Raw genomic sequence first — 14,504 nt, forward strand, 5'->3', positions numbered from 1 at the left:
GCGGCTAAACAGTTGCTAGGCTCTTCTCTTCCACCGCTTCTGTCTCCTCTCACCCCATCTGTCACTCTACCTTTCTTCGTCTGCTCAGGGGCCTCCATCTCCATACCTGCCCCCCTGCCGGCTCTCACTCACACAAGCGCACACACGTACCCATCCTGAGTGTCAATTCCCCGCTTCCCCCTCGCCGTGACCCCCTCCCTCCCTTCATCTCTCATCTCTCTGACACTCAGCAGGGCTGCTCTGCATTTCTCTTTGCCTGCAGGCGAACATATGCTGCTCGTCCCTTTAGATTCCGGTGTGTTCAGGAGAGAGGGATTGTTTAATGTTTATTAATCACCTGTCTGTGGAGGAGAGCGAGGAAAAGGAGACGCGCTCGTGCGAGTGCAAAAACACTTGTGTACAAAGCAGTGAGGAAACAAGTACACATCCAAAGATAGCATAAGTGCACGCCGCTCCTTTTTCTCCCCTCTTTGCCAACTTCTGTACTCCGCAAACTTTTGAGTGTGTTTTGGTGTGGGAAACGGCAAAATCTACAAAATGATGAGCCTGAATAAATGTTCTCCTTTTTAAAACAAAAAAAAGGAAGGAAAATAAGAAGACCGTATAATTAACAGGGGGTCAATGTTTTTATTAGAGCACAGAGGGTTACATTTGCAGTACAAAAGAGTGTGAATAACAGTAGTTGCTCATTTAGGGCCCACGGGAAGCGTCTCCATGTCGTGGATGCCATCTTTGTCGATCAAACGGACAGTGAAGGAAGGCAGGTTTAGGATGAAACGTTTTTTGAGCTGTTGGAGAACAAGGAAATTTACAAAAACAGTTATAAAAGGCCGCAAACATGACAAAACCCAAGATCAAAATAGCTCAGAGGGTTTGTATAACCCACTGAACCAAAACAGAAGGATTAATACACTTTCTGAAGAACACGTGGTTCTTTTTGGCACAAAGGCAGAGCCAAGTGCCAAACTATTGTGGAAAATGTTTCACGAAAAATTATTTCTGAAAGATCATGTGACACTGAAGAATGATGCTGAAAATTCAGCCTTTCCATCACAGAAAAAAAAATGAAATTTTTGAAAAATGTGGGATTTGGAGAAGTTTATGGGATATGTTTGGATCTAACTCCTAGTACGGACAATAGTAATAGTGATGCTTCCCACAGCAATCAACAATAATTATGAAATTACATGGATGAACATACCAGCATATGGAGAGCAACTTACCTCCTCTAAACACTTCTTGAGCAGGTCCACAGCCTCCTCGCGAGTCAGATCTGGAGTGAGAAGAACAGAAAAACTGGATTAGAACGCAGTAAATAAAATAATAGTAATTATACCCTCATAAGTGAAAGTACAGAATCACCTGGTCTGTAATATCGGTCCAGGATGGAGAGAGTGAGGAAGGCACCGTATCCATGTGCAGCGAAGGGGGCTTTGGCAAGTGCTGACAGGTGATCCATGTAATACAACCCCGGACCATCGGTCTCATCATATCCTGCCAAGAGCAGGTTCACATGGTATGGAGTCTAAAAAAAGAGAGAAAAAAGCTATTTTAATCACATAATTAAAAAACGAAGAGATGTAATTACAGTCGGATATGTGTTTCAGTAGGTCATTACCACAAAATAAAACCAGACAAAAAGTGGAGGTTATTTTGAAATGATAAAAATCTGACTGTGCATTTTTCAGCTTATCACATGGCTACTGACCAAATAAATAAATAGACACGGAGTATTAATTTGAGTTTAAATTATGTAAGAAAAATATGGAAGCCCATTTTTTGCCACAGAATATAGAAAAATAAAGATAATTCAGATTGTTCGTGTCACAATTCTTTTTGCCTTGTAATTGAGTTTTTCTGTCATAATTCAGACTTTTTTCCCTCATAATTCTTAAGATTTAAACTCAGAATTGTGAGAAATGAACTTGGAATTCAGAACTCTCACAATTCTGAGTTCATATCTCGTAATTCAGATTTTTCCTCTAAACTCTAAATTTACATCTCACAATTGTTTTTTTTATGCCACAGAAAATAAAAAAGGTAAATAGTTTTTTTTCTCTCAAAATTCTGACTTTTTTTTTTATTTCTTTAGTGAAGTGAAGTGACATACTGCCAAGTATGGTGACCCATACTCGGAATTTGTGCTCTGCATTTAACCCATCCAACGTGCACACACACAGCAGTGAACACACACACACCGTGAACACACACCCGGAGCAGTGGGCAGCCATTTATGCTGCGGCGCCCGGGGAGCAGTTGGGGGTTCGGTGCCTTGCTCAAGGGCACCTCAGTCGTGGTATTGAGGGTGGAGAGCGCGCTGGAATTCACTCCCCCCACCTACAATCCCTGCCGGCCCGAGACTCGAACCCGCAACCTTTGGATTACGAGTCCGACTCTCTAACCATTAGGCCACGAGATCTAAACTATTAACAGAAGTCAGAATTGTGAGAAGTTAAAATTACCTTATTTATTTTTAAACTGGATTCCGCAATATGGGAGACATGAAACTAGCTAGAGTTAGGCCTATGTAGAGATAGAGATCAACTGCCTGGGGGAAAACACTTGACAGCATCTGACCAATCAGAATCAAGCAGAGTCATGTAAAAAAAGTGTATAATAACAAAAGTTTGATGAGAAATGAATAAGAAATGTTGCAAAATTCAGACTCAAAAAATTTGACTGAAAACACCACCCACCACCAAACTTTAATGGGCTAGATGGAGGGAGAGAGAAGAAGAGAGAGAGGAGAGCAAAGGGAGGGGTGTGAAACAGCCGAGAAAGGGGAGAGAAGGGGAGGGAGGGGAGTGTGGAGCGGTCTGGGGGGGGGGGGGGGGGGGGGGGGGGGGTCGCTGGTGTCACCAGCAGTGTGACATCTGCAGGAAGACGGCACCCCTGCTGCCGCGATCACCTACCCACCTCCTCTCTCCTCCCCTCCATCTCCCGCCCTCACCCCTATGCCCTGGAGCAGTGCCAGCTCTCATTAAAACTTCTTTTAGTGCTCTTCCTCCCTCTATCTTGCTCACGCTCGCTCTATCTCAAAACCGTGTTTGGCTGAAACTACATTCGCTTTCCCCCACGTTTCCCAGCTGCACAGTTCTCAGATAGGGAGATTTCAATCCACATTCTGCCTCCACTGCAATTGGCCAAATTTGGTGCCATCGGGTGGATTTAAAGGTGAAGTGTGCCATTTTGCCAGTGTTAAAATTCACAGTTTATTGTGCAAGTGTAAGATCTGTAGGACTTCCAAAGAGTGTTTGAGAAACCCAAACATATCAACTTTATGCTTAACTAATGAATTAAAGCAACTAAGTTTTTTACCTTGAGATATCAATTTCAAAAAAATCATTCTGATGGTTCACTGACTGCTAATAAGGAGAAATGGCTTCTGTTTCTTTCTCACACTCCTCCCAAAAACATCTGTTCTGGGACAATGGTAAATGGGTACGAAAATCTGTGAAAAGGGTGGATTGCTTTATAGCAGCAACAAATGCACATGTACAGCTATCCACAGCACTTACACTGATACATTTAGGACAGTAACTTCCTCTCACTCGACTGTAGGGTGCTTCAAAACCACAAAATTACACAAAACAACAAAAGGTTCCTTTAAGTCTTTTTTAAACCGTTTTGAAGCAAACAACACAAGTGTTTTTATTTTTCATGTGTATTATAGCATACACACAGTCGCTTCATTTAAAAGTGTGCAAAGACAGGAGGTCAAAATGCACATTAGAAAGTTTCTAGTGTCTGCAATTTTTCTCTCCGGAAGTTATGAACAATAAAAATGTCTTTGTACCCATTAAATTTGAGTTGCATGTACGTGTAAAAAAAAAAAAAAAAAAAACAGTATATTTTGGGCTTAAATATTCAGACTAGACTTCCAGTTTGTCCAAGTAATGGCTCTTTAAACACTCAATGGGCTTTCAGAAACTCTTTTCAAAGAGTGATCTTATTTTTCTAAGCAACTAAATGTAATTCTTTTTAGCTGGTGGACGATAAAACAGGTGAAAAAAATAAAAGAGGAATCTGAGCCTATCGGAATATCTTAGAACCTTGTGAGCTCTTTTGGCTTGATATTCTAAGGGCCCGTCCACACGGAGATGTGTTTAGCTGTATACAGGGTTCCTACACATTTTCCATTTCAAAATTCCAAACTTTTCCAGACTCACATTTCCAAACCTCTCAGTAGACTTTCAGACCATATTTAACATAAATGGTTCATAGAGCAGTATTTTCAACTTTATATCTGGTATATTGTACAGTCATCTGTAAATATTTTTATTTTCTCAGGATTTTTTTTTCATAGATTTTCTTGAAGTGACAACATACAGAGCACCTATAAATAATAAAAAAAACCCTGACTTTTACATGTACACAAACTTTTTTGTGCCCTACTGAAACTGTTCACATGCGTATGGGAATTTGTTTGCATGCTTACGCATAATTTTTTTTATATAACCTACTTCCTTTGTGCATCACTGCCATATTACTATGAATAAAACAAGAGAATAGATGCACATGAATTTAACATCTATTTGTTCAAAATTAGTCTTTTCTTATGGTAGCACCTCTATCAAGGCCTAATGCCCAATTTAACACATCCTCTGTGGTGGCACATAAACCATGACAAGTTCAAGGGTCTATAAAAATACAGGTACTGCAAAAAAGTTTTTAAAATTTGGCCTTTGTTAGGTCAGTATGCCATATTTCAAGGCCTTAGGTCTCTTTAATGCATACTTTGTTGAGGCCAAGAGACCACACCGTAGAATGGGCTGATGGCACAATAGACGGCTCAGTGTGCATTGTTCTATATGCCAAGTTTCTTGTATGCACATAAAAGTCTGTATATTTTTTTATTTTTGCAAAGGTCCTTAAGGCTATGTAATACAGGTCATATCCAGAGGAGGCTAACATGGCTCCATTGGGGGAACATTGTGAGAAGAAACCCAAAATGCTTATAACCTGCAATTTTGCATAATGAAAAAGTGCACCTTGAATTCATTCAGTCGTATTTTGACTGACTTCTTGTACAATAAATTTATTTTTAATAAATTCTTAATTTTCTATTATAAAAAACTAAACCGGGGCAAAGTCTGGAAAAACAAATACTTTTTCATACCCTGCCTTCATTTTTTTTTTTTGCCATACTTTTCCAAACTCTGGCTTCATGTGAACGTGGCCTAAGAAACACTCCACATATCAACAGCCTAGCACAAAAAATGGAAGTTCAATTATTTAAAACAAATTTACTATTTTTTTTTTTTTTTTACAAGCCTTTAACATCTATAGAACGTTTTAAATTCCCAAAAATGGTTCTTTGAAACAGAAAAATGTTCTTCACGCACAAACACACAAAACGGTTCTTTTAAGAACTGTTTACTGAAAGGTTCTTTTGGGAAGCCAAAATGGTTCTATAGAATCAATGTGAAATCCCCTATTTGGAAGATTTATTTTTAAGAGTGCAAATGTGAATATATAGCATCATGTCCAGTTCTTTTCAGCGTGGATGAGACAGCAGCAGCTCCACCTCAACTCACCTGAGAGGCTTTAATCTGATCTGGGCCATCCCCCTGTTCTCGGCGGGTCTCTGGGGCACGTTTGGGTAAGTAAACACCCCCTAGAGAAGCTCACCTATGCAATATGCTTCACTCCCAGCAGGGAGGGTTTAGAGCAACAGGGGCTTGTTGAAAGACAAGGTTTGAGTTTGTACGAAATTCCCCTGAGTGTCATCTTCCCCTCCATATAAACTCAACACCTGTTTCCCACATTCTGCACCAACCTCATGAGCTATGGTTCAAAGATTACAGCCTTTCCTCTCACCTGAGTCCCAGTTACAAAAACTGAGGAACACCAAACAAAAGCTTCGTACAGAGACTCATAATTGTACCATATCATTCATTCATCCTGCCTTTCGCTTTCATGTTCTGTTCCTGCGCTCCCCATCCCTTTGCCCACTGCCCCAGGACATGTTCTCCTCTTTGGCATCTCTGCCCAATCTGCCGTATTAATTGTTCATCTGTAGCGGAACAGGGGAATGCCTCGCAATATGGCACCAGTAATTATTTGTGCCAGTGTGCTGGGAGAGAATAAGCAGCCAATAATGTTTTATGTGTGCCAATGATGGCAAACTGTTGCTGGACTGTTCTGCAGAGAGCTTAAGGGGATGTTGGATGCAGCACATGGTTAAAATAAAAAAAATAAAAAAAATGGTTTTACTTGGCTGTAAAACGCCAGTTTCGAACAGTACGTTGGACTCTATCTGAGCATCTGCCGCCTCTTTCTTTCTACGTAAAGATCTGTCTGAGGAGCCACTCCAGGGGAGCCCCAAAGGCCCAGTTGTTTTTTTAGAAACCTGGTCCTTAAAGCATGCATGACATCTCTCTCACTTAAACCCCGAAGGGTTTAAGCACAAATAAAATGGGTTAAATAATATGCAAGGTTGTACCCATAATCCTTATTTTAAAGAAGAATCTGAGACTTTCCTTTGAATATTGTAACACACAGTGGATTAAGGCAGTATATGCAAGTATCAATGTGTGAACAAAATCTATTAGTCAACGTTCCTTGCTTTGAGGCACATTTGAGGAAAAATATTGAAACTGACTCATTTATTCGCTAGTTCTGTGAGCAAGTAGCATTTATATTAAGACGAGCTAAAAACGTGCGGATATATGAACTTATAGCACTTTCTGAGCCCCCAAGAGACCACCCCTCCCACTTTTTCCCCCTTTTGGCTTGCTCTAATTGTTTTTTGTAATCATTTTCTCCACTCTGCTATTGTGACAGGAGGCAGTTACACTCTTCCTAACAAATTAACACACACACTACCAGACAAAAGAGTAAGGATGGTGACAAGCCCATTTTTACACAGATGGGTGCACTCTATGTTGCCCTGAGTTTAACACACGCACACACACATTTGGAGAATGTATCGTATAAGCAGGATCACATTACATAGGAGGCGCAGGTGTCAACGACCTCTGAGACCTTATATCACCTCCACACATTCAAAACATACTGGCATCTGTTTTTAAGTTTACACCGGCTGCATTCAGATATAGTCTGTGGCACACATCGCTTTGCTGACGACAAAAGGACTGAAGAGAGAAAGCAAAGCAATGTGCAAGAAAAAGCGATTGAAAATGTGTTTTTAACTGATGTATACATTACCATTCAAAAGTTTGGAGTTAGCAAGATTCTTTTTTTTTTTTTAAGAAAATGAAAAATGTAAGGATGTAAAAATGTAAAGCAAAGGCTTTTATAATATTATTAAATATTTTACTTTTAAATAAATGCTTATATTTCTATTAAATGGAATTATGGAAAAAAAAATCACGGTTTCCACAAAAATATTAAAAAGCACTTATTTCAACATTGAAAATAATAAGAAACATATCTGAAGGGTTATGTAACACTGAAGACTGAAGTAATGGCTACTGAAAACACTCAAAGTACTCAAATTGCATTTTAAAATATAATAAAACTGAAAAAACATATTTAAAATTGCAATAATATTTCTACGACATTAAATTACCAACCCAAAACTTTTGAACAGTGGTGTATTTAGGTCACTATACACTATCTATTGCATAAAATAAAGCGTTTCATTTTTGTTTTCACACAGGTTTCCTGTATACCCCTTTGAATAATGTAGATCAACTCTTGCAATTTTTCAAGTGTAGTTAGAATAGAAAGTGGAAAATGATTTGCTTTTTGGTCATTTTACAAGTAACCCTATGTTTGATCCTTTCTAGATGCATCTCAGGTTGGAAATCACCGGTCTACACAATGTGTAATTAATCTATTGAAAAATGAAGGTTTGGAAACAAACTATCAAATATTTATAGATGTAAAAGTGCATTCACAGATCATAGAACATTCTGGGCTTGAACGCAGAGATTCTGTACCAACCCGGCTCCGCAGATAGTCTGCTAGGTTTTTCCTTGTGAAGTTTGCAGCAGCTGCTGGGCTGAGCTCATACCCTGAAGAAAAAAATATGCCAGAAACAATTCAGAAAACAACAGAAAAAGTTGCAATGTAGAGCACATATCCAGATTATGATAGATTTTAAACAAAGTACAATTCTAATGATAATTTTGTCACGTAAAATGAAAAAGTATACGAAATTTTCTAAATTAAAGACTGAAATTATCTTCATTACTACCAGAAATTCATGTGAATGACGTTTAGAGTTAAAAACAACAAAACAAAGACAGCGTATTAGCTTGACGCTCTATACAGGAGTGTGATTTCAGGATACTTTCCATTACAATCATTAACACACACACTACCAGACAAAAGAGTCAGGTTTCCGAACCTTCAGAAAAAGAAAAGAAAAATGAACGCTTACCATTTCTCATTTTGTAAAGCTGGACATTTTTCTGAATGTATTCTGCAAACTGTACTGTGTCACCGGCTTCACCCACACACAGGAGCAGGATCTTTTCACTAAGCTTGAACATCTTGTCATAATCTGGTAAATATACACAAGTCATCTTAATATTATGTCAAACACAACTCTTACACATTTTGGTAGTCTGGTGGTAATTGGTGGTCTATTTGACCTCCGGACCTGTACAGTCTCCTGTATTGACATTTTCTGTGGAAACAGAAACCGGGGCTTCTTCTTGCTATAGATATAGTCAATGGCCTTCAGTTCACAATAAAATGCATTATTTTCTACTAGCTACTGCTTGTCAGACGCAGCTGGTATTAGGGATTTAAGGGTAGAAGAGATACATGCAGCTAAATTTACTGGGCATGGACACATCAATATAGCATAATTTTTCTGAATGTACAACAATAATTACTGTTTATGCATTATTGTAAGGGGTAGGTGTAGACGTTAATAAAACACAATCTAAGAAGTAGAAATGGTTATTTATTGTTAGCTTCCGGTTTTTGCTGCATCCCTTCTAGCCACAACCGTATTAGGGGGAGGGACACTGCTCTTCTTGAGGGCGCTGGACAAAATTTTGTATATGGAACATTTTTACTCCGTTTTCACAAAAAATAAAGACAGCAAAGTTTCACTATATGTATCTGCTAAAAACTTCCAAGTCTAATATGATGGGTCTTGGATGAAATAAGGTTCAGTTTTAACCTAGCCCATAAACAGCAACACTAATTTTACATTATAGAGTTTTCTTTGTGGTGAATAACTTGAATTTTAATATTCCTCCTTCGCACCTATGGAGGTTTGGAGGCGATCTCACTTTCACTTTCACAAATAAATCGCAAACTCATCCGAAGACGCTCAACTGATACTCGAGAATAATCACAATATAATTACTGACGTGTTGCTCCCGTTGAAGTTTAAAAGTGTATTCTAAATTAAGTTTAATAGGCTGATTTGACTATATTAATATGCAAATCAGTTCAACGCACAAACTGTGTTAGCACGGGGTAGCTACTATGGCTAAAACTTCTTAGCAATTGCCATATATTCAGAAGTGGTGACCATATTTAAATGTAATTAAGACAGATATGTATAAACATTGAAATGTGGTTAATTATTGTGGTCTACAACATTTTTATAGATTATTATGAATTGTTATCTGGCCGGTTAGCATGCTGCTAACATGCTACTACACGTCAAACTCACCGTGTTTCATCTGGATTATACTGCTGGCTGCTACATTATCTGCGGCAACCAGCACAAAGTCTGGCCCCTGAATCCCGAGCAAGTATTCCATATTGCGGACCGAGTTTAGAGGCAAAAAAACACACTCTGATCAGTAAGTAGACTAACAGCGTAGCTCAATCAGATATTACACAGCAAAACCTGAATGGAGCTCAACGGCGGCGCACTCTTCAGACGTCATCAGAGAGTGCGTGCTCTGCTGTCACGTGATGATCTGTTTATGCACATGGTAAACTAGCGTAAGCACTACAAAGTGACAATTTCTCTGTCTGGTGTGTGCAGGCACAGAAACTCTTGGGGAATATTACAGAGTGCACAATATTATGGTCACTGGTCAAAATATAAAGAAATATAAAATAGTTTTTGGTGTTTTTCAGACCTGGAAAAATAAAGGTAATTAATATCTATAATAGGCTAGTTATATGACATCTGATTGAAATTATAATCTTTGATTTCATTAAATCTCAAAGTCTCTCTAGATAGATAGATAGATAGATAGATAGATAACCTATTAAAAAAAGACTTGTGATTTTATTATAGGCCTATGTTTTGCAGTGCATTAGTAAAAATGTATAATGTTATGCATATTCCATTCCCATAGAATAGCTTCAGTGAATATGAATGATTGATCATGTTGTCTAGACAGTAGGGGTTTCAGATCTTGTATACCCTCAGCTGCAGTAGGAACTTCTATAGCCCCCAACCACTACAAAGACTCCCATTCATGTTCATTAGTTTTGCCTCTTTGTGTCCCTTTCCTATACTGGTGCATTTAATACACTTCATCGTATTTAGATATATAGTGAGAAAAATAATATCTTCATTTGTCTGAGAGCTTTCAGTCTTTACTAGTTTTGTTTATATATTGTGCAGAACTGCAGCTTTAGAATTTATTACGACAGTAAATTGTGTATCATGTGATGAAAGTATTCCTCTCTCCCCATCTCTCTCTTTTGGTAGTTGTCACTGGTTCAGCTTGACTGCTTCGTTAGGACTCATCATTTGCATTCAGATTAATTATCTAATTACCGACAAATGTCCGGCGGCCACCCTGCACTCCGGCTCGTCAGCTCTGCGCCTGTAATTATTTTAATCATTTACTTTCATCTGGAGTGTTCCTGCCATACTTCTGTGTTTAGAGGCCATTCTTAATTACCCTGCCAAGACACTCTTCCCCTCTTTTCATGTGAGGAAAAGGGGTAGAGAGAGAGAGAGCCCGATGGGGACAAAATCCAGGAATCTTGACAGCATCATAAAAGCTCTGAGCTCTGCTGGTTGCTCACTCTGTTTTCCCCCCCTTCAACTTCTCTCTCTCCGTTTCTCTGTCTCTGACTCCCCCACCCCTCCACCAACCCACATCCTTCTCCAATTCGAACTATTCCTCCCTCTCTCTCTCTTGCTCCCCACCCTCCCTCACTTCCTCCAGTTCCCCCTTTATCGCAAGCACACACAGGAATCGCCTCCGGGGCCCAGTGCTCTGACTACTAATACACTCACACACACTGTGACATACATCATGCGCCACGTTCCCTGCATATTATCTGGTAAATCTATACACCTCTCTCTCCGCGGCTTCTCTTTATTTAGGCACTACCAGTCTGGTTCTCGGGTGCATCTGGTTTGTGCCTGGTAGTTGTTGGCTCAATTCCTGCCATCGCTGCTCTCGCTGTTGTGCACTCTCAGCAATTGTGAGACACGCGCTGCACACTGGTGCAAATATATAAGCTATAATTGGGGCCCCTGGCTGTTTAAGGATTATTCCAACTTTGGAATATCTAAAGTCTGGATGGTGGTGTTTCATTTTCATTCAGTTTGAACTCATTAACTGACATTTTAGTTTTTTGTCATCTGAACATAAAATAGTGCTTGAGCACTGTAATATATGAGTTCAGATTAGTATTCGGGAGGGGAAAAAATGCACAGTTTCTGCTCCGTCCAGATAAAATGATGGGTGGTATTGTCCTATTTTGAGATCAATTCTTCAGCCAGAGACTCTGCTGAGAAAGAACAGCGCTGAGCATTAAGAGACACGTTGGCTCCAGAGGGACTCGTCTGAGTTTGGGGATTATGGACTCATAGCCCAAGGGTAGTTTGTTAAAAGTAGGGTATGTTTTGAACTCAGATTAAGAATATAGGTGGTGCATGAAAGGGGCAGAGCAAATTAATAGTATTCATGGTTTTTGTGTGGGCCCCACTTCAATCAGTGGATGAGAAATATGAAGGTTGCAGTCTTCACTGTGATAAATAGTTCAAATGCTGAGTGTGTGTGGTGGGATTTGTGATCACACAATGGGTTGTTTATTCTTTACAACAGACAAGTATCTAATTTTATTTTACTAGAGCTTTAGTTATTAATTAAATCTCTATTTTTGATATGCATTATTCACCTCTTGACCAGAATTCTTTATATATATTTTTAGTTACTAAATAACTACTATTCGAGACAGTAGCACCTACTTAAATCGTAGTTTAAGATTTTTATTTGAACTATAAAGTATAGCCATTCTGACTAAACAAGTAAAAAACAAGTGTAACTGCACTAGGTACTAAACTGAAAAACACACTACCTTTGAGATAGTTACAAGTAACTGGGATGAGCTACAATAGAACTGGAATAGGCACCTGTAACAATTGGAATAGTTGAAAGTGAACAGCACATAAATTCAATGGATTAAAAGACAATTTGGAGCATTATTATCCATTAAACTGCACTGAAACTATCAGGTGAAAACAAAATTTGAATTAGCTGAAGCTGTTTCACAGCTGAAATTGAATTTGTTTCATTATTAATTAATTCTGTAGCAATAACACTGTTATTTTCCCGTTTATTGTGAAGCTGCTTTGACACAATCTGCATAGTAATGCCCTTTACTTGACTTGGCAAACATTTGCAATTGAATAGTTAGTTACTAGTCAATATTGGAATAGTGACAGCTTCAGTATAGCATAATGAAGTGAACTGCAATAGATAACACTTTGAAGGAAAAAAATTAAAACGACTTGCCACATCCAATGTGTTGCTGTAATATAATCATGCCTTTTCAGTTTATAGTCAAAACTTTGACTGTGAACAAAGGTTGCATCAGGGAAATACGGTCAGCCGTGATGTAAGCGTGTTCAACATTGCAATTTACACATTTGCATTCTTGATAAACCGCAACGCCGGTGTCACCGGCACCGCTTTTTCGGTTTAATCTGCAATTTCACGGTGCTGAGAGCAGGCCGGGTTGAATTCATTGTTCCGGCCTGTCGTCGTTTAGCGTCGCTTTGCTTTTGTTAAGTGGCAGAGGGCGTCCACAGGACCTGGGCACGCAACCCGGTCGAGAGGGACCACTTCATCTGAAGGGGTGAAAAAGAGCAAGCTAAATGGAAGTGACAGCCTCTGAAAAAATTCCTACCGGCAGCTGGGAGGATTTGACATGGCGAGCTCCCCCACCACTGTCGGCCTTGTGACCCCCGTGCCTGGCACACGCACCTGCCGCTCTGAGGCGCGCTTTCACCGGCAGAGAGATTATCGCGGGGCGTGGTGTGGTCGACCCGTCGTCAATGAAGTCCTGTGAAAACCCCCTTATGCGTGAAAGAGCCTCTATTCAAGCGCCTTTGTTCAACACATTTTTATGGGGCAACATTGGCCATTATGAGGTTTCGAGATTTACATGGGACTCCATAGAGGGGTATAATCCTTTCAAGCAGCAAACGAATAAAAGTTTAAACCCGCTGTTTTCATATTTATTAGCTGGTTAAAGCAGACGAGGCAGCTGATCCCACTTAAACCAACAGGCTTCAATATGTCTACTAGGCTCTAGCAGATTATTAAACACAACCAAAACTGAATCAAGACAAGTTGTTTTCACCAAACCTTTATTACGTATCTATCTATCTATCTATCTATCTATCTATCATCTATCTATCTATCTATCTATCTATCTATCTATCTATCTATCTATCTATCTATCTATCTATCTATCTATCTATCTATCTATCTATCTATCTATCCTTTTTATCATGCATGACCCCCAAGGCTGTCCACATCCCCCTGACTCTCTGCCACCCCTTCTCTGTCCAAGTTGATTGTTTCCACGCCAGTGGAGTGCTAGGGGCTACTTCACTGTCACACTGCATCATGAAGAGGGAAAGATGAGGGGAGAGGTAAGAAAGACAGAGAAAGAAACTTTAAAATCTTTGAGGGCACACATGAGAAGGGACACAGTTACCAACAGTGATGCCTATTCACTTGAATGTAACTGATATTGCCCCCTCGTGTTGAGGAATGTTTAATGCAACCAGTTCCTTTCGCTTGTCATAGGTATTTTAAGCACTAACAACTTGAATAATTGCGAATTTTACGTTGGAAATAATTTTATTCTGGAATTATGCCACATAGGCCTAAACCTTTGCAAAAATGCAATGCAGGATTAAAAATATAGGTCACGTTTCGACAAAATAGGCCATTAGCCTAAAAGTATTTTCTGAGACACATAGCCTATGAAATATGTAATTATTACACAAATAAAAACAGAATTATATTGTTACATAGCCCAGTATCGGAATAGAAACCGTGCCAATAGCTAATAGCCGACATAGATAGATAGATAGATAGATAGATAGATAGATAGATAGATAGATAGATAGATAGATAGATAGATAGATAGATAGATAGACTAGGCCTATAGACGGATGAATAATAGGCCTACATAAATAAATAAATGCATTTGGTTTGTTCTACTTTTTTTATTATTATAGCTACGAACATATTACAACATTTTAGCCTATATGTTGAAAATGTTTGAATTTAGCTCATGGTAGAACTTGAGAGCGGTGATGCATATTTAAGTACAGTTTCGTGTTTGCTGTCACAGCG

General features: G+C 39.1%; 1 protein-coding gene and 1 long non-coding RNA gene across 2 annotated transcripts in view; one reads left to right on the forward strand and one right to left on the reverse strand.

The window, feature by feature from the left end:
* LOC306847517 overlaps positions 1–14,504 on the forward strand; it is a 779,007-nt gene that overhangs the window by 256,211 nt on the left and 508,292 nt on the right. The window lies entirely within an intron of this gene.
* Positions 608–9,836, reverse strand: LOC306846790 (proteasome subunit beta type-2-like). Its single transcript, XM_079380402.1, has 6 exons — positions 9,605–9,836; positions 8,351–8,473; positions 7,912–7,982; positions 1,363–1,525; positions 1,224–1,273; positions 608–788 (listed from the first exon to the last, which is right to left on the reverse strand). The coding sequence occupies exons 1-6, from the start codon at positions 9,693–9,695 to the stop codon at positions 687–689; spliced, it is 600 nt and encodes a 199-aa protein (XP_079236528.1). The 5' UTR covers positions 9,696–9,836; the 3' UTR covers positions 608–686.

The sequence above is a fragment of the Barbus barbus genome (assembly GCF_936440315.1).
Source record: "Barbus barbus genome assembly, chromosome: 27".
Taxonomy (NCBI): Eukaryota; Metazoa; Chordata; class Actinopteri; order Cypriniformes; family Cyprinidae; genus Barbus; species Barbus barbus.